The 19,108-nt window shown below is 42.4% G+C and overlaps 1 protein-coding gene across 1 annotated transcript in view; it reads left to right on the top strand.

Moving 5' to 3' along the window:
- Window positions 1-19,108, top strand: part of RNF165 (ring finger protein 165) — a 297,632-nt gene that overhangs the window by 213,551 nt on the left and 64,973 nt on the right. Inside the window, exon 3 of the mRNA XM_033935022.1 lies at window positions 10,455-10,550. Within this exon, the coding sequence (XP_033790913.1) occupies window positions 10,455-10,550 (96 nt within the window). The remainder of the gene's footprint in view (window positions 1-10,454; window positions 10,551-19,108) is intronic.

Genomic DNA, 19,108 nt, shown 5'->3' with positions numbered 1-19,108 from the left:
GCCTCTAATATCAGGGCTTGCAGATCATGAACTTTGTTGCTTAGACTGCGAGCATTTGTGGTCATCGCTTTCCAGCTATTTTTCAGCAATAATCTCCTTTTTCGTATGGATTTTTGTGTCGTTTCACTTTCCGTTGCAATACTAAGAAATGAGTTGCTGATATTGCTTATGTTGCAGCCTTTACTACTATCACATCTTTTCTTTTGCCGGGGGTGGTCTCTATAATTGTCCTTCGTACATACACCACCCCCACCTTCTAGTTTAAATGCCTGGAAAAAATATTGTCTAAATTTCTCTGCAAGGTTTCTTTTTCCTGCTGTAGTAATATGTAGCCCATCAGTGCAATATAGCTTCTTGTCCTTCCATGTATTTCCCCATCCTCCTATGTACCTGAAGCCTTCTTGATGACACCAGGCTCTGAGCCATCTATTAAAGTCCTCTGTGTTTTTCATTCTTTGCTCTCCTTTTCCATATGCAGGCAGTATTTCAGAAAAAGCTAAAGTCTTTACAAAAGGTTTCACGCCCTCACCAAGCTCCCGAAAAGCTTTCTGTGCTGCAAGTGTGGAGTTGTTGGCCAGGTCATTTGTTCCCAGATGGATAACAACATCAGTGTTAAAATCCTTAGTTTCTTCCTTAATTATAGTCAGTATTTGCCTGGAACTCCTGGTAGCTGAGGATCCTGGAAGACATTTCACTATTTTGGACTCCTCGCCCTGTGTTCCAAGGTTAATGCCTCTGATGATGGAATCCCCCAACAGTAATAGTTTTCTGTTTTTGGCTTTTTTATTTGTACTTAGGGTGCTCTTGTTCTCTTGAGTTTCCTTCATTGGTTCCAGTCCCACCTCCCTTCTGTTTTCCTGAGTATCGCAGTGCACTAGTGGAGCGAAGGAATTCTGTAGAGATAATATAGTGAAGGTGGATGTTTCTGTGTTACATGTCGCAGGTCTTCCTGAGCCTACTGTGACCCATTTATTCCTGGGCTGTTTTATTCTTTGAGGTAGAGGTGGTAAGTTGGTATGATTTGTGGAGTGATGGAAGCTGCTTTAATTGTATTCAATTCCTGTTTAAGTTTGCAGAGCTCCTCCTTAATACTGGCAAGTTGAAGACAGATGGGGCAAGCCTTAAGCCTCCAAATAGTATGTCTTGGAATTAAAGCACCACAGTGATTGCATAGAATAAAGGTCATCTTGATTGGTTGTGAAGTCCTGATTATATGGGTCCTATATATGAATAGTGGTCCCTGGGGTTGGTGGGACTATAAGTAAGACTACTAGTAAGGCAGAAATATAGGCTCTATACCACCTAAAACACAGTATTTTAAACAAAACTGCAGGTTCTATCAGTGCTACCCTAAAACACAGGATTTATAACAGGATTTTCCCTACTTTAGTCACCCTGAGCCACAGGCACCACAAATATCAGCTCTATACCACCTAAAACACAGTATTTTAAACAAAACTGCAGGAAGAGGAAATAAGATTTATAAGAGAAGAGTAAGGGGGGGATAGAATTACATTTTAGTGAAAAGCCAGGTTTTCAGTTGCTTGCGGAATAATTGGAGGGAGCCCAGGTTCCGCAGCGGGGTAGCAAGGTCGTTCCAAAGACCTGTGATTCTGAAGAGAAGGGATTTTCCCAGTTTGCCTGCATAGCGAATACCTTGTAGAGAGGGGAAGGATAGTTATACCTTTGGGCGGGTCTGGTAGAGTCATTTCTGTGGAGAATAAGCCCAATAGTAAAGCAGAATTTATAAGCCTGGTAAGGGAGGAGATGGCCTGCGCAGGAATATTTTCGTAAAGGTAGGAACGGAAAGGATCCAGGATGCAATTGCAGGATTTCAGTGTAAGACAGAGTTTAGAGATCTGGGATTCGGATACGAGTTCAAAGGCAGTCCAGGATCTATCAGCAGGGATAGGGTTGGAGTCGTTGGGAGGCAGAGAATTGTAAGAGACTGCTGGGAGGAAAGAACTCCGTACCATCCTCTCCCTAACCCCTGATCCTACCTGACCCACTCTTGGAAACGATCTTTGATCTAACTTTGTAACCCTCCTTCTATAACTCTTTCTGTAATCCGCATTGAACCGCAAGGTAATGGCGGAAAAAAAATCTGTAATGTAATGTAATTAGCAAAATGGAAAGTGGACAGAGGGTCAAAAGATAAATATACCAAGATATTCTCGAGCTTTGAAAGAGTAGAGGGCAGGGGCGAGAGGCGAAGCCAGCCAACACAGAAAAAGAAAAAAATGATCGTCTGGTTAGACATCCAAAATACTACTACTAGTAATTATTTTGAACCAGGGGCCAATTTTTAAGCCTGTTTATGCAGCAGTTTTTTAAATTCAGTTTTCTATACTGTTCTCCCCAAGGAGCTCAGAACGGTTTACATGAATTTTATTCAGTTACTCGAGCATTGTCCCTGTCTGTCTTGCTGGGCTCACAATCTATCTAATGTACTTGGGGCAATGGAGGGGGGTGGGGGATTAAGTGACTTGCCCAGGGTTGCAAGGAGCAGCATGGGTTTGAACCCACAACCTCAAGATGCTGAGGCTGTAGCTTTAACCACTGCGCCACTCTAGAAATCAAAATGTACTAGAAGTGAGCCAAGTATAGGACAATCAAGCCATTGTGACATCACTGATGAGGTTGGCTCTTAGGCATTGGTGGAATGAGGCATTGTGATGTCACAATACCAGCTCTGGTTAGCAGAGGCTGAAACTTTTCACACTATTTATTTAATCAATTTTCTATACTGTTCTTCTCAGGGAGCTCAGAATAGTTGACATGAATTTATTCAAAAAAGAGAGAGGAAGAGAGAGAAAAAAAGAGAGGAAGAGAGAGAGAAAAAAAGAAGAGAGAGAAAAGAGAGAGGAAGAGAGAGAGAAAAAAAGAGAGAGGGAGAAAAAGAGAAAAAAAGAGAGGAAGAGAGAAAAAAAGAGAAGATATAGAGAAAAAATAGAGAGAGGAAGAGAGAGAGAGAAAAAAAAGAGACACAAAGAGAGAATTCAAGTATTGGCTCACAATCTAATGTACCTGGGGCAATAGGGGGGGGGGATTAAGTGACTTGCCCAGGGTCACAAGGAGCAGCATAGGTTTGAACCCACAACTTCAGGGTGCTGAGGCTATAGCGTTAACCACTGCGCCACACACTCCCCACCCAGTTACCTGGGTGAAGTGTCTAAAAAGGGCCTTCTTCTGAACTGTTTAAAGTAGGTGGGGGCTTCCACAATGTGTGTGCTTTTAGCTCACCTCGGGTATTAAGATGCAATTATTCGTGCCATGCCTGCTTTTCCTGTCTGGCTCTTGCTCTGCAGAACTATTTACCTGTTTATCTCAGGACCAAGCATTCTATCCCGAGATTTAAGGCTGTTCACAACTGGCTATATAAACAGTCTTATCTCAGTTCCTAACCTGTTTGCTGTATTTATTCACCTTTCCTGAATTATTGTCCTCCTTCCCCAGTTTTTTTTGTCCACAATTACTGAATATGATGTCTCTGGCATTTAAACTGTTGTATAATCTCTCGTTCCTCCTTTTTGTGTGTTCATTTTTGTTTTTTATCCATTGTGGGTTTTGTGATTTCTTGTATTGTCACTCAGCTCTAATATGGACTGTAACCCCTTCTGAGACTGATTTCCTAACACATGCATGCTATTCTTCCCTCGCTCAGCTGCCCACACAAATAGCAGGTGCAGAGAAAGGGACTGCTTTCCAGTATGCAATTTTTGCTTTTAGTAATGGGAAATTCTCTCTGAAATTAGTGCAGATAAAATTTTATGTGTTAAAAGCACTTGTACAGTCAGGGGAAGACTTCCCAATAGAGGAATTAAGTAGCTGCAAAAGGGAAATATGAGTCTATGTGAATGGTTGCTCAGAAGTTGAATGTCAAAAATAAACAAATGATTCTTCAGGAGCTACGTCATCGAATGGGAAGAGGTTGTAGACATGCCGTTGTGGCAGCTAGGTGACCAAATGAGTAAGAATATCTGATGAGGGGAGAAGAATGGTTCAATCCATGGTTTTGTGTGTATGTGTGTGTGTGTGTGTGTGTGAGATGTTTCAATCCATGATTTTGTGTGTGTGTGTGTGTGTGTAATGTTTCAATCCATGGTTTTGTGTGTGTGTTTGTAATGTTTCAATCCATGGTTTTGTGTGTGTGTGTGTGTGAGATGTTTCAATCCATGATTTTGTGTGTGTGTGTGTGTGTATGTGTAATGTTTAAATCCATGGTTTTGTGTGTGTGTGAGTGAATGTTTCAGTCCATGGTTTTGTGTGTGTATTTGTAATGTTTCAATCCATGGTTTTGTGTGTGTATGTGTGTGTGTGTGTGTAATGTTTCAATCCATGGTTTTGTGTGTATGTATGTGTGTGAGTGAATGTTTCAGTCCTTGGTTTTGAAGTGTGCGTGTGTGTGTGTGTGTGAATGGTTCAATCCATGGTTTTGTGTGTGTGTGTAATGTTTCAATCCATGGTTTTGTGTGTGTGTGTGTGTGTGTGAGATGTTTCAATCCATGATTTGTGTGTGTGTGTGTGTGTGTGTGTGTGTAATGTTTCAATCCATGGTTTTGTGTGTGTGTGTGTGATGTGTGATGTTTCAATCCATGGTTTTGTGTGTGTGTGTGTGTTCAATCCATGGTTTTGTGTGTGTGTGAGTGAATGTTCCAGTCCATGGTTTTGAAGTGTGTGTGTGAATGGTTCAATCCATGGTTTTGTGTGTGTGTGTAATGTTTCAATCCATGGTTTTGTGTGTGTGTGTGTGTGTGTGTGTGAGTGAATGTTTCAGTCCATGGTTTTGAAGTGTGTGTGTGAATGGTTCAATCCATGGTTTTGTGTGTGTATGTGTATGTGTGTGTGTGTGTAATGTTTCAATCCATGGTTTTGTGTGTATGTATGTGTGTGAGTGAATGTTTCAGTCCTTGGTTTTGAAGTGTGCGTGTGTGTGTGTGTGTGTGAATGGTTCAATCCATGGTTTTGTGTGTGTGTGTAATGTTTCAATCCATGGTTTTGTGTGTGTGTTTGTAATGTTTCAATCCATGGTTTTGTGTGTGTGTGTGTGTGTGAGATGTTTCAATCCATGATTTTGTGTGTGTGTGTGTAATGTTTCAATCCATGGTTTTGTGTGTGTGTGTGTGTGTGTGTGAGTGAATGTTTCAGTCCATGGTTTTGAAGTGTGTGTGTGAATGGTTCAATCCATGGTTTTGTGTGTGTATTTGTAATGTTTCAATCCATGGTTTTGTGTGTGTGTGTGTAATGTTTAAATCCATGGTTTTGTGTGTGTGTGAGTGAATGTTTCAGTCCATGGTTTTGAAGTGTGTGTGTGAATGGTTCAATCCATGGTTTTGTGTGTGTGTGTGTAATGTTTCAATCCGTGGTTTTGTGTGTGTAATGTTTCAATCCATGGTTTTGTGTGTATGTGTGTGTGAATGTTTCAGTCCATGGTTTTGAAGTGTGTGTGTGTGAATGTTTCAATCCATGGTTTTGTGTGTATGTGTGTGTGTGAGTGAATGTTTCAATCCATGGTTTTGAAGTGTGTATGTATGAATGGTTCAATCCATGGTTTGGATTTTTTGTGTGTATGAATGGTTCAATCCATAGTTGTGTGTGTATGTGAAAGAGAGAAGCAGCAGTGGCTTCCCCCATGTCTTTCTCAATTGCAGACTATGCACTTTTGCTCCAGGAACTTGTCCAAACCGTTTTTTAAGTCCATCTTTGTTAACCGCTGTTACCACATCCTCTGTCAACATTCTCCAGACCTTAACTGTTTTCCGAATGAAAAAATATTTCCCTGAAACTTCACTGAGTGTCCCCTAGTCTTTGTAATTATTGATCGAGTAAAAAAATCAATTCACATGTACCCATTCTACACAACTGAGGATTTTGTAGATATGAATATTTGCAGATGGAGGAAAGGGAAGCCTGCATTTTGGCGCACTGTGATGGTGCATTTTTTTTCAACTTGTCTCTTTCATTGGTGGCTTCTGGGAAATCTTACCAACCCTCTGTTCTGGCCTGTCCTCCTTTTGACTACCTCTATATTGTTTTTAAAAGCTACTGCACCAGCTTAGGTAGAAAAATGACACCGTTTGATGCACATTTGTAAAACACATGAACAAGTATATCAATTCTGTGGGTATTTCTCTCCTGCATACTTCACACCAATTTTCAAAAGGAATAAAAGGCTCACTTTGAAAATTGACTAGGGAAAAATCATGCTCACAAATTTATATCTGCTGTTCATGTGGATACTTTTTTTGCACGTAAAAGTATGTGCATATTTTGGAAATAAAGAAAAATGACAAGCCTCTACCCCAAACTGCCACAGTAATGTCTAACTTATCTGCAGGTAAAATTAATCCCCCCCTTTTCTAAAACCATAGAGGGACTTTTAATGCCAGCTGCGGTGGTAACAGTTCCGACACTCGTAGGAATTCTATAAACGTCGGAGCTGTTACCTCCATGGCCGGTGCAAAAAATACAGGGGGGTGGGGGGAAGGGGAGAGAGAAATAAGTGCACAATGTCACTACACAAAAAGGTGCATTCCAAAAGCTTTTTCAAACAGATCCGTCAAGCCCAGCATCCTGTTTCCAACATGGCCAACCCAGGTCACAAATACATTCAAGATCTCCAAAAATAAAACAAATTTTATGCTGTTTATCCTAAGAATAAGCAGTAGATTTCTCCAAGTCCATCTTGGCTAGTAGGTAATGGATAGTGTGGTGCAGTGGTTAGAGTTACAGCCTCAGCACCCTGCGGCAGTGGGTTCAATGCCTGTGACCCTGGGCAAGTCACTAAATTGTCCACTGTCCCAGGTACATTAGATAGATTGTGAGCCCTCCAGGACAGATAGAGAAAGTGCTTGAAATATCTGTATGTAAGCCACTTTGAGTATGGTTGTATAACTACTGAAATGCCCACAAGTCCCTTTCCCTTATGGACATCTCTTTTAGGAAGTTATCCAAACCTTTTTTAAACCCTGTTAAGCTAACTGCTTTCACCACATTCTCTGGCAACAAATTCCAGAATTAGTTACAATTTGAGGGAAGAAATATTTTCTCCTGTTTCTTTTAAATCGGCTTTAACTCATTACATGCCTCCGCCCCCTAGTCCTAGTATTTTTGGAAAGCTTTACTCTTTAGGCCTGGGGTGACGGCATCCAGCAGCTTCTTGATCAGTTCTACTTAGCATTTTTATCGTGGAGTGTCCTTTTCAAGTTCCTTTGTAAAAGTGTGTTAACCTATCGCAGACACTTCAAAATACCCTGCTGGGTTACAGAACAGACAGCCTGAACTCTTTCTCCTCCCCACCCAACCCCCCTTCTCACCAGAAGCAGCATCCCTAGCCACCGCTGGCTCTAGGAGCAGAAACCAGGCTTGTGAATCAAGACCAGCTCATCCGCATAGCAGCATGCAGCGCTTATTTCTAAGTCACCAGGCTGACCAGAGGGCATTTATTTTCAGTGGAAAAGATCTCAAGTGATGAGAGGGTAGATTCGGGAAGAATTATTAGGAAATATTTCTTCAAAGAGCAGACAGTGAACGCATGGAACATATTCTTACTAGAGGCAGTGGAGGTAAAACAAAGAACAGAATTTAAAAAAGCATGGAATAGGCACAAATGTATACCTGGGAAAAGACAAGTATACAGAAACAATAATTATAGTATATACAATATACTTGTATATAGATGGTATAAATAGGTAAGATTCACATACATTATACCCCTCCTTTACTATTGCATAGCGTGGGTTTTAGCGCCAGCAGCGGCGGTAACTGGTCCGACACTCATAGGAATTCTATGAGCATCAGAGCAGTTACCGCTGCTGCTGGCACTAAAACCCGCGCTACCCGTTAGTAAAGGAGGGGGATATTTAGCTCATGTATTATAACTCCTTTACTGAAGCTCAGAATTGACTCCCCAGCCATTATTAGTGGTATTGAATCTTCCAATAAACAATAAAGCCCCCCCCCTCCGTATTCGGGGTGATTGGGGATGATCAGACCCGCGAATACGGAAAAATCGTGAATAACTTTCTCCCGTGTTATTCGCGGTTTTCTGTCAAAAACCATCGAGAATATGATAAAACCGCGAATAACACGGGAGAAAGTTAAAAAAAAAAAAGTTGGGGGAGGGGTCCAGAAACATTGATGGTCTGAAGCTGCCAGCGGACGGATTGCGCTTGCAAAATGCCTAGTATTCTAAAAGGTGCCGTACTCATGGATGACGTGCTGTAATTTGGAGGGGGGAGGAGCCAGCATGTAAAAAATCGTGAATAATCGAAGTCGCGATTGCTGAAACCGCGAATACAGAGGGAGAAATGTACAAGTGAAAGGATAGATTGCAATCAGTCAGGATTTCTGTTATTGTAATAAGAAGGATATTATGCAGACTTAAGCTTTATGTCCTTATCTGCTGTTATACTGTATTTAAAGCTTTTATTTTATTTTGGCCCAGCAGTTTTCCTCTTGTTTTTTTCAGGCATCCAGCTCAGTTGGAACCAGGGCTGAGATGCAATATCATGGGCTGCCTTTCCCGCCTTCCCAGGGAATTTCTCCCATATTTTGTTTCCCATCTCATCTAATCTAGTACATTCCTTGCAGCAGCATGAGTTGGGGGCCATAAATGAAGGTGTCTAACCCAAATCTTGCCTAGAGGTCTAATGACTGTCCCACTCCCCAGCCCCTTGGGCTTGGGAGTTCCAAATCTACATCATGAGAACTTAAGATTGCCATACTGGAACAGACAGAAGGTCCATTGAGCCCAGTATTCTGCATCATCCCTAACTCTGATCAGGGAAGAGAGTTCTAGCTCACGAATTGAGTTGGGTCCTCCATGTGAGAGGGTAAATCGATGGCACTGAGCCAACAGGCTTTTCACGCACCATTACTGTATATTGTATGTTTTTTCTGCCTAGGTTTTCAGATTGTCTAATTTACCCCTCCCCCCATTTTTTTACAAAACCGCGCAAGAGGTTTGTGGAGCAGCGCAGAAAATTCAGCGCATGCAGTTTTGTAAAAGGGGGAGGGGTTAACGCTGCTGTGAACATCAGACTCTACTCTCACTGTCTCAGTCTGGGGCTACGTTCAAGAACATTAAACTGTAAAATAATGAAAGCCAGTGTGTGACGTATAGGAAATTGTTGAATTTCATATCAACAATTTGGCACCAGTTGAACTGCAAAGAGGAAGTTCCTTGTGTACTGTAGGTGTGTACATTTGTTTGAAATGACAGATCCTATATCGTTTCATGTAATTGGTAAATAAAAGTGACGTCAATAGCACGCACTTGAACTTGAAAAGCGCATGGCCTATTCTCAGAGTACATGCTGTTTCAGAAAAGTGCGCTCTCTTGCCCAATAGAACGTGCTTGAGAGCATAAATGGGAAACACTGTTCCCTCTAAGCCTAGTGGGAATGTTCCCAGTGGCATAGTAAGGGGGGGTGTAAGGGGTGTGGACAATCCCTGGGTGCCGAGTCAGTTGGAGCACTGACACCTCTCTACCCCAACCCACCCCACTCACACCATCCCTCCCCCCACCTTGTACCTCTGTATTATATTTGCTAGTGCAAGTAACTTCTACCTGTTGCTCACACCAGCCTGGTTCCCCTCTGAACCACTTCTGGGTCACGGGGCCAGGAAGTGACATCAGAGGGAAATCCAATGCTGGCATGAAGAGCATGCTGCTGAAGCCACTCGTGCTGGTGAAGATTTAGAGGTAAAGGGGGGGGGAGGGAGAGAGAGCAAGTGTGGAATGGGTGGCGGGAAGTAGCAGGGAGGTGGAAAGAGTGGGAGTGTAGAAAGGAGGGTGCGGTGGGGGGGGGGGGCACCTCCTACCCTTACTATGCCACTGAGTCCTTCTACAGCATAGCTGCCAGAGGGGGATGGTGCTTCAATATTGTGCTTTCAATAGCTAAAGACAGGCAGGATTCCTGGTGTCCTACAGAGCTTGTGTAGCCCTCACTATTGAAAATGTGATGTTGAAACAGCACCCCCAGAGGTAGGACTGCAGGTGGAGGACTCCCACTCAGCTTAGGAAGAATAGTGTTGAGAAAGGTATACTCTCTTCTGAAAGAGTGTGTGCTCATAACGACATCGCTCCCATGACAACGTAAAGCCCAAGCAAAACAAACATTTCCATAAACTACACACCCTAGTGCACTATTCCCCTCAGGCACAAATTACTTGGTCTGTGTTTACTTAGGAGGGGAAGTTATCAACACGGGCTAATGGGACCCTGTGCTAAAGTAACCCAATTTCTGATAAAACAAGCTGATTCAATAATAGCCCACATTGAAAAATTCCCCTCTTAAAGCTGATCAGAAAGGTTGTATATGTCTGCACAATTAGGCAGTTTAAGCTGTCTCTCTGAAAATCTTGTTTGCCTATTAGTTGTAGAAGCTGAGTAATGTCTGGATTGCTCTTAGCTTTCTCCTTTGGTGAGTCTATCCCTATGGTTCTCACAGGCGGACTCAAGAGCGCATGTCTGTCCATCCTCCTCGACTACGTCCAGGCTTTGACTTTGGCCACCAGCCGAGGTATTTAGCTGAAGGCACAGATTGGTAAGTCAATACCTTATACTGATGCCACTTGATGAGTATAAGATCATGTAAAGGCCCATGTTCTACAGAATGTTGAGATGAGAAAGAACCAAGTCGTCCAGGTAAGGCCATATACACATTGCATCCTCCGCCCAGTATTTTACAAAAGGCTCTGCTGAATGCTGAGCCTTTTGTAATATACCAAAAAGGACGTCCAGTGACAGCAGCAGTTTTACAAATCTGCACATTGGAAAGAAGGACATCCTGCCGTTCCTAATTGTTCCTTGCTCCTGCTTTGTAAAATTGCTATTCCTGACAGGCAAGGAAAAAAATAAATTTCCACCCCATGCACCCTACTCACTCCCCAGATAGACAATAGATAGGCAAGAAACTAACCCCCCCCCCCCCACCCAGTGATGTGCTGGACCTAGTTCACACAGTTTCACGAGAGCTATTTGTAAAGTTTTAAAGAGTTTTGGGAGCCAGTTGTTAAAGTAGCTCCCCTCCCCCAATGGCTACTGTAACAACTGGCTCCCAAAATTTGGGCTTGGGTAGGCTTACCAGATTTTATGTCAGTAAAATCCGGACTGCTAGACCTGCCCCCCCAGGCCCGTCCAGTTCCACCCATCCCCGCCCCGTTATACCCCAGCTCTGCCCTCAGCTCCGCCTTCAGCCCTCGCTGCCTATTCGTCAGGCAGAAAAGCATCCCCGCATGCACGAATGCCCCTCCTGATGCAATTTCTTTTCAAAACCCGGACAAACTGCTGGGTTTTGAAAAGCCGTCCAGACACCCGGACATGTCTGGGAAAATCCGGATGTCTGATAAGCCTAGGCTTGGGGGCTCCTCCTGATCTCCCTTTCACTTTGCTGTGAGGGATACCAAGCCCTTCCAGCCAAATAAATAGACTGCCACCACTCCCCGCTGATTTTTTCTGGCTCTGAGCAGCATGCCAGGACTTCGTGCAAAAATCCCAACATGCTGCTCAGAGCCATAAACAAGCGACAGGGAGTGGCAGCAATCCATTTATTTGGCTGTCGGGGTTTGGCATCCTTACAAGCAGAGGTATGCCTGCACAGGGGAGGGGGGAATCATTGCCCCCCACCCTCAGATTGCATGGCGGGCTACGCCTGCAGGAAGAACCCATTGTTAAAAATTTGCCAGCATACCACTGCCCCCCATGCCCCCAATCACCTCAGTTCCCTATCCCCTCAATCCTCTAAAAGGCAAAACTCTACCCAAGCCCCCAATCCATTTCCCCGATAGGCAAGAAACCCCTATTTATGTCCCCCTCTCTAGAATCTATGGGGTATGTTCCTGGTGGCTAGTGGGGCAGGAATGATCCCTGGATGATCCTGCCCTGTGGTTTACAATGATTTCAGTTGACCCTTAGTAGTGGTCTCAAAGTACTACCTGTAGGAGTGAAGCTGTCAGTCAGGATAGTATTCTTCATAACATTATTTCAAACAGATACAGCAAGGAGAGAGGGAAGAAAGATGTTGGGCTCACCTGGGGGAATTTATTGACCTTAAAATGATGAAGAGAGGGAGGGGGAAGGAGAAAGAGGTTGGACTGCATGAAGTGAACTTTAAAGGTTTGGACAATTTGGTGGAGGAAAAGTCCATAGTCTGTTATTGAGAGAGACACGGGGGAAGCCACTGTTTGCCCTGGATCGGTGGCATGGAATGTTACTACTCTTTGGGGTTCCGGAATCTTTGTTATTCTTTGGGATTCCAGAATCTTGCTATTCTTTAGGATTCTGAATGGAGTGTTGCTTGTTGCTACTCCTTGGGTTTTGGCAAGGTACTAGGGACTTGGATTGGCCGCCGTAGGAACGGGCTACTGGGCTTGATGGACCATTAGTCTGACCCAGTAAGGCTATTCTTATGTTCAGTATTAAGAAAAAGTGAGAGGGATGAAAGAGGCTGGACTGTGCCCAGACCAGAACTGGGATAAGAACATAAAAATTGACATACTGGGACAGACTGAAGGTCCATCAAGCCCAGTATCCTGTTTCCATCAGTGGCCAGCCCAAATCCCAAGTAGTAAAACAGATTTTATGCTGCTTATCCCAGAAATAAGCAGTGGATTTTCCTAAGCCATCTCGATAATGGCCTATGGACTTCTCTTTTAGGACATTACCAAACCTTTATTAAACCCCGCTAAGCTAACTAATTTTACCACATTCTCTGGCAATGAAATCCAGAGTTTAATTACACATTGTGTGATAAAATATTTTCTCCAGTTTGTTTTATGTTCAATAATTTGTATTGAATTATAATAATAAAATCATACATATAATAAAACTTACAGAGTATATTATTCCAACATAATTAATATAAATATACAGAAAAGAATCAAAAATCAGTAATTAAGACAAGTACAATGAGAAAGTATTATAATATACACTATCATTAACTTTATAAAAAATATAATAATGTATTTATGTTTCAATCTATTTGACAAAGTTAAAATAAAGGACAATAACAAATTGAACACAAGAAAAAAGAATTATAATAACATTAGTATATCTACCAACAATCTCCTAATACACCCATACCCCATCCCATCTCTCCAATTCCCCCACCCATCCACCTCCCTATTCCCAAATGCTATTATTCAGATGGCTTCATATCCTGATTACAAATGCAATGAATTCATAACAAAACTATGTGCTCTGGCCGATAGCTGCTGGATAAAGGGTTCCCAGGTCATCCGAAACCTACATTGTTGTTTATTTGAAGGGGAGGTCGCTCTAGCTTCCATCAGCATAAGAGCATGAAATGCTGCCCTCCATTGCCAAAAAGAGGGAGGATTTTCTTCTAATCAGTGTTGCAAGATACATTTTTGACCCACAATAAAGGCCTTATGACACAATCCCCTAGCACCTTTCCTAAAAGTTCCTTCCCATTGAAGAAACATTATCTGAGGAGAAGGAGACAAGATCCGGGAAAAAACAATGCAAAGAAAAGTACAAATAATAACCCCCAAATTCCTAATTCGAAGACACATCCAAAAAGCATGGCCCAAATTATGATCCATTTGATGACATTTTGGGCATATTCTTGAAGCCACACAACCAAATTGAAAAGCCTGAACTTGAGAAACATAAGCTCTCATAACTACTCGAAAAAAAGCTCTCTTTATGTTCGAGGTCTCTTCCTATCTTGATTTTAGAAAATTGTTAAAGACTCAGCTCTTTGATAGGCTGGTATCTTAATGCATTCTGCTTCATTTTTTCAATCAAGTTCCTTATATTCAACTTGATGTATTTGATCTGTTCTATGTATTACTTCTTTCCCTGCCATGCCGGTATTTTCTGCATTATATTGTAAATGCTTTCTGTCTTTATCTGTTTTTAAGTCCATTATTCTAATTTGTATTTTAGCTGCGTCCCATGTATTAGCTCACCTTGTTGTGAACCGCTTAGAACTTTTTCGGTATGGCGGTATATAAGAATAAAATTATTATTATTTATAATAAATACTAAAAATTGAAGAAGCCCCTAATTGAAGAGCCTTTCCTATGACTTCCTGCTCAGTCCACTTAGCTTATGCCCCTCTATAACTCTTACATTGATAAACAACGTCAAGGGTCCTTTTAAAATAGGAAACTGAGGGAAGAACTACATCCAATTGTTACATCCCAAATTATAACCCCCCACCCCAAAACCTCCTTTTCCAATATGTTGATATAATGAGTCAATTGTATATAAGCAAACGAATCAGTAGACCGCACTCCCGAATTAGCCAACAAATCTTCAAATGAAAGTACGTTATTGTCCTCCCCCCACAAAAGAAAATACATATTCCATCAAGGATTCTGCCCATCTTTGAATAGGACCCCCGATTCATTCCAGGAGGAAATGCCAAATTCCCTACTAATGGAAGCGAATCAGTCCCTTAATTTGCCACATCTTCATCAAAGCAGTCCATATCAACGGCATATATTTCAAAATCAAGTTATCCCTAAACACAATGGGCACATTACTAATAGTCCTAGTATTTTTGGAAAGAGTGAACAAGTGATTCACATCTACCCTTTCCACTCGACTCACTATTTTATAGACCTCTATCATATCACTACTGAGCCACCTCGTCTCCAACCTGTAGAGCCCTAGCCGCTTTAGCCTTTCCTCATAGGGAAGTCGTCCCATTCTTTTTATCATTTTGTCATCCTTTTCTGTACCTTTTCTAATTCTACCATATCTTTTTTGAGCTATAGTGACTAGAACTGCACACAGTATTTGAGGTGTGGCCATACCATAGAGCGATACAAAAGCATTATAACATTTTCATCTTTGTTTTCCATTCCTTTCCTGATAATCCCTAACATTCTATATGCTTTCTTAGTTAAACTAAACTAAACTAAACTAAACCTTGGGTTTATATACCGCACCATCTCCACGAATGCGGAGCTCGGCACGGTTTACAGGAAGAAGGATGAGAGAGGAACTACAGTGGAGAGATTAAAGAGTTAGGTGTAAAGGGGAAGGTGAGAGGCCTAAGAGGGGGGAAGTGTTACAGTTTTGAGAATAGCCAGGTTTTTAGGTGCTTGCGGAAGAGTTGGAGGGAGCTTGAGGTTCGGAGAGGGGAGGTGAGGTTATTCCAGATCTCAGTGATTCTAAAGGGGAGGGATGACCCAAGTTTGCCTGCATGGGAAATACCTTTTATGGAAGGGAAGATAGTTTAAAAATTTGGGAGGATCTGGAGGAAGTAGGGGTTGGGGAGTTCCAGGATAGAGGGATAACGGCAGGAAGGATGCCATGTAGGATCTTGTAGGCCAGACACGCACATTTGAAGTGGATCCTGGGGATTACTGGGAGCCAATGGAGCTTAGACAGGAGTGGTGAGACGCGATCAAATTTGCTTTTCGCGAAAACAAGCTTAGCTGCGGCGTTCTGAATCCGCTGAAGTCTGTGGAGGCTTTTCTTGGTTAGGCTGAGGTAGATAGAATTGCAATAATCCAATCAGGAGAGGTTGTCGCTGCTGCCACATATTGAGCCGAGGGTTTCAACATATCCTCAACAATGACCCCTAGATCCTTTTCCTGGGCAGTGACTCCTAACATAGAGCCCAGCATCACATAGCTATAGTTCGGGTTCCTCTTTCCCACATGCATCACTTTGCCCTTGCTCACATTAAACGCCAGCTGCCATTTTGATGCCCAGTCTCACAAAGCTGGTTGTTTTTTTGTTTTATTTTATTTGTAAAAGATGATTTAGTTGGTGTGTGCTTGATTTTCTGCATTAACCAGCTAAGTTTAGCCAGGATCCCCAGTGACACTAAGGGCTCCTTTCACGAAGGTGCGCTAGCGTTTTTAGGGCACACACAAGATTAGCGCACGCTAGCTGAAAAACTACCACCTGCTTAAAAGGAGGCGGTAGCGGTTAGCACGTGGGGGCACGTTAGCGCCCGCTAAGTGCGGGCTAAAACCGCTAGTGCACCTTTGTTAAAGGAGCCCTAAGGTACGCTAGCGTTTTTAGCGCACGCAGGATATTACCATGCGCTATACTGCACGCTACGCGGCTAGAATTAACACCAGCTCAATGCTGGCATTAGCGTCTAGCACGTGGGGCAATGTATTGTGCGCTATTCCGCGCGTTAATGCCCTAACGCAGCTTCGTAAAAGGAGCCCTAAATCTAATTTGTCAAATTTTTGCTAGCTAGATTTAGAAATATATTCAGCTAAAACCTTTTCGTTTTGGTTTAGTTGAATATGTGTATTGTCCTACAGAAAACTGGCTAAAAGCACACAGTTTATTTTTGTCATGCAGTGTTTTAAAAAAAAAAAATTTTTTTTAACATGAATCAAAGTTATACAAAGTAGAGAATGACATGGGGACCGTTTACCGTGGTAAACTGTGGTCACCGCAGTAAATCCGCAGGAATGGAGACATTTGCAACTTGTTTACCGCAGGAATGGGGACAAGACCTTTCACCGCCCCATGGGAGCGGTGAAAAGTCTTTCTCCTGTGGTAAAAAAATTGCGCCTGTGTCAGACTCAGCATTTCCTCCCCAGCTCCTCTTGCACCTATTTCACCTTCAAGAGCCAGCCATGCCACGATGAAGACAGAAGGAACCCATACCAAAGCCTAAGAACCAATGTGATCTGAAGAATAAAATTACCAGACAACAAAAGAGAAAAAAATAAATTTATTATATATTTTGTGATTAGAATATTTCAGGTTTGAAATATGTATCCTGCTAGAGCTGGTATTAGATTTAAATGGAGACTGCAAATCCCAGGCTGTGCTTCTTTAGCTTCCAGCTGGCTTAGGGATCTCTCCCTGACCAGTGGGCAGTTGCCCTATTTGCTCTCCCCTAACACTGTTCCTGCCATGTGTGACTGAAGTATTCTGTTTGCTACATAGAAAAATCAAGCTTTCTATACTAATTTGGTTTGTTCAGTTTTCACAATAGTGGAGGGGATACAGGGGTTTTGTTGATCCTTGCTCTGTATTATTTGTGTTTATAAAATGACAATTTTACAGAATATTGTCTCTTTTTATACTTTAATAAAATAAGTTCAGTATTAAATTATAACTATTTGAAGCTTGTGCGGATGGGATCTGACAGTTTGGGGGGACGGGGCAAGGATGGGGACTGAGCTCGTGGGAACGGGGCAGGGACGGGTACTGAGCTCGTGGGGACGGGCCAGGGACGGTGATAAATTTTTTCCCCATGCCATTCTCTAATACAAAGAACCAGTTCTCTCCTAAGACCAGAGTATGGTTACCCACTGGTTCCAGAGTGTGTGGAGGGAGGAGTGGAGAGAATATGAAAGATCTGAAGGGGTTAGGAAGAAGTCAAGATGCAAAATGAAGAGACAATGAACTGTGGAAAGACTGAAGGAGTCAAAAGAGGGGGAAATGGGAAGATGGGTAAAGGCTAATAAGAAATGGGTTGGATACCAAGCGGCAGGGCTGTCGCGAACTAAGCGTGGATAGCGCGGCCGCACAAGGGAGACAGGGACTTTAAAATTGTATACTGTCCAGTGCGTTCTCTGTTTGGCTGCGATGCAGTGGGCGGGATAAGAACCCTAGGGGGCATATCACGCGGGGTGCGTTTCCATCTCCAGACAGTCCTGTCAAAAGGGTTTGTATGATAGGGATGGAGTTGGTGCTAGAGAGGGAATGAGAGTCAGAGGAAAGTAGATGAGGGCTTGGGAGAGGTGAGTAGAGAAGTGGTGGAGAGTGATGATAGAGTTTAGGAAAGGAGAGAGAGGCAGAACAGGCAATGGGCGAGAGGGAAGGGGGAAGAGTGGGTAAATAAGAGATGAAAAGAAGAGACAGGGAACTGGAAGATGACAGAAAGGAAGGATAAGGTATAAAACACGTATAGCTATGAATGCAGAGGCAGAGAAGAGAGAAATGGAGAAAAAAAATGAAAGGGAAACTAAAGTGTGAGATGTAAAGGAAAAAGGCAGGAAGAGAGAGATATGGCAAAGGACTCTTAGACAACTGACCCAAGGAAATTGGAAGAGAGAGAGGGAGAAAAATACCCATAGAAAAAAAGGTAAAAATAATTTTTTTTAAATGGTTAAGGATTGAAATATGTCAGCTTTAAGAAATATATGTATCTTCTATTCTGTTTTGCAAAGTACAGGAGGAAATGCATTTTTTTCTCCTTCCAGTAACGCCTGGATTTTTTTGGGGTGGAAGGGTCTTCTATTTCTAATGTATCATCCTTCATTTTATATTAGGTGAAGGTCTGTCCATTCAGGCTAATTGTCCAATCCCTAGTCTTAGGTCTACTGGACTATTGCAATTCCCTCTATCTACCTTGTCCTGCCAACATGATAAAACAACTTCAGACTATACAAAACACTGCCCTCAGACTGATCTACTCCCTGAGAAAATATGATCATATTACAACTGCCTTCCTAGACTCTCACTGGCTACCTATGCAAGCAAGAATTCAATTCAAATTCTACTGTCTATTATTCAAAGCATTAAACAGCTCCGCCCCCCCCCCTATCTAAACAACCGCCTAAACCAGAGCCTCACCTCAAGACAAAGAAGAACTCCGAACCCTTTTGCCTTCCCTCCTCTCAATGGCACTCAGCGCAAAAAGATGTTTGATAACCTTCTGGCGACGCAAGCAGCAAAACTTAACCACTCCATCTCCAACCTGTTGACGGCAACGGGCGACTTCAAAACTTTTCGAAAAGAAATCAAAACCCTACTTTTCAAAAAATTTTTCCAGATATCTTAACCCAACCCTTCCCCCTCCTCCTAGATAAATTCTCCCCCAAAACCTCCACTTAAATAATCTCTTCCTCCCCAAAACACCAACCAAGTATTCAGATCCCTGAAATGTAACGTAATCTTATTTGTACTCTAACTGTAATCTATTTGTTATATCACATAGTAATTTAATATCAATTTACAGTCAATTTAATATCCAATTTGCAAGTTCTTCCAGAATTAATCCAGGTACCTCTCCTCCCTTGTAACCAAAAAAAAACAAACACAAAACCCCAAAACCCCAAAACTGTTGTAACTTCACTGGAAATGTCCAGTTAGCTCTTTTGTAATCCGCCTTGAACTGCAAGGTATAGGCGGAATAGAAGTCCCTAA

The sequence above is a fragment of the Geotrypetes seraphini genome, chromosome 1, assembly GCF_902459505.1.
Source record: "Geotrypetes seraphini chromosome 1, aGeoSer1.1, whole genome shotgun sequence".
Classification (NCBI taxonomy): Eukaryota; Metazoa; Chordata; class Amphibia; order Gymnophiona; family Dermophiidae; genus Geotrypetes; species Geotrypetes seraphini.
Note: the sequence above shows the minus strand (reverse complement) of the source record. Positions and strands in the feature narration are given on the sequence as shown.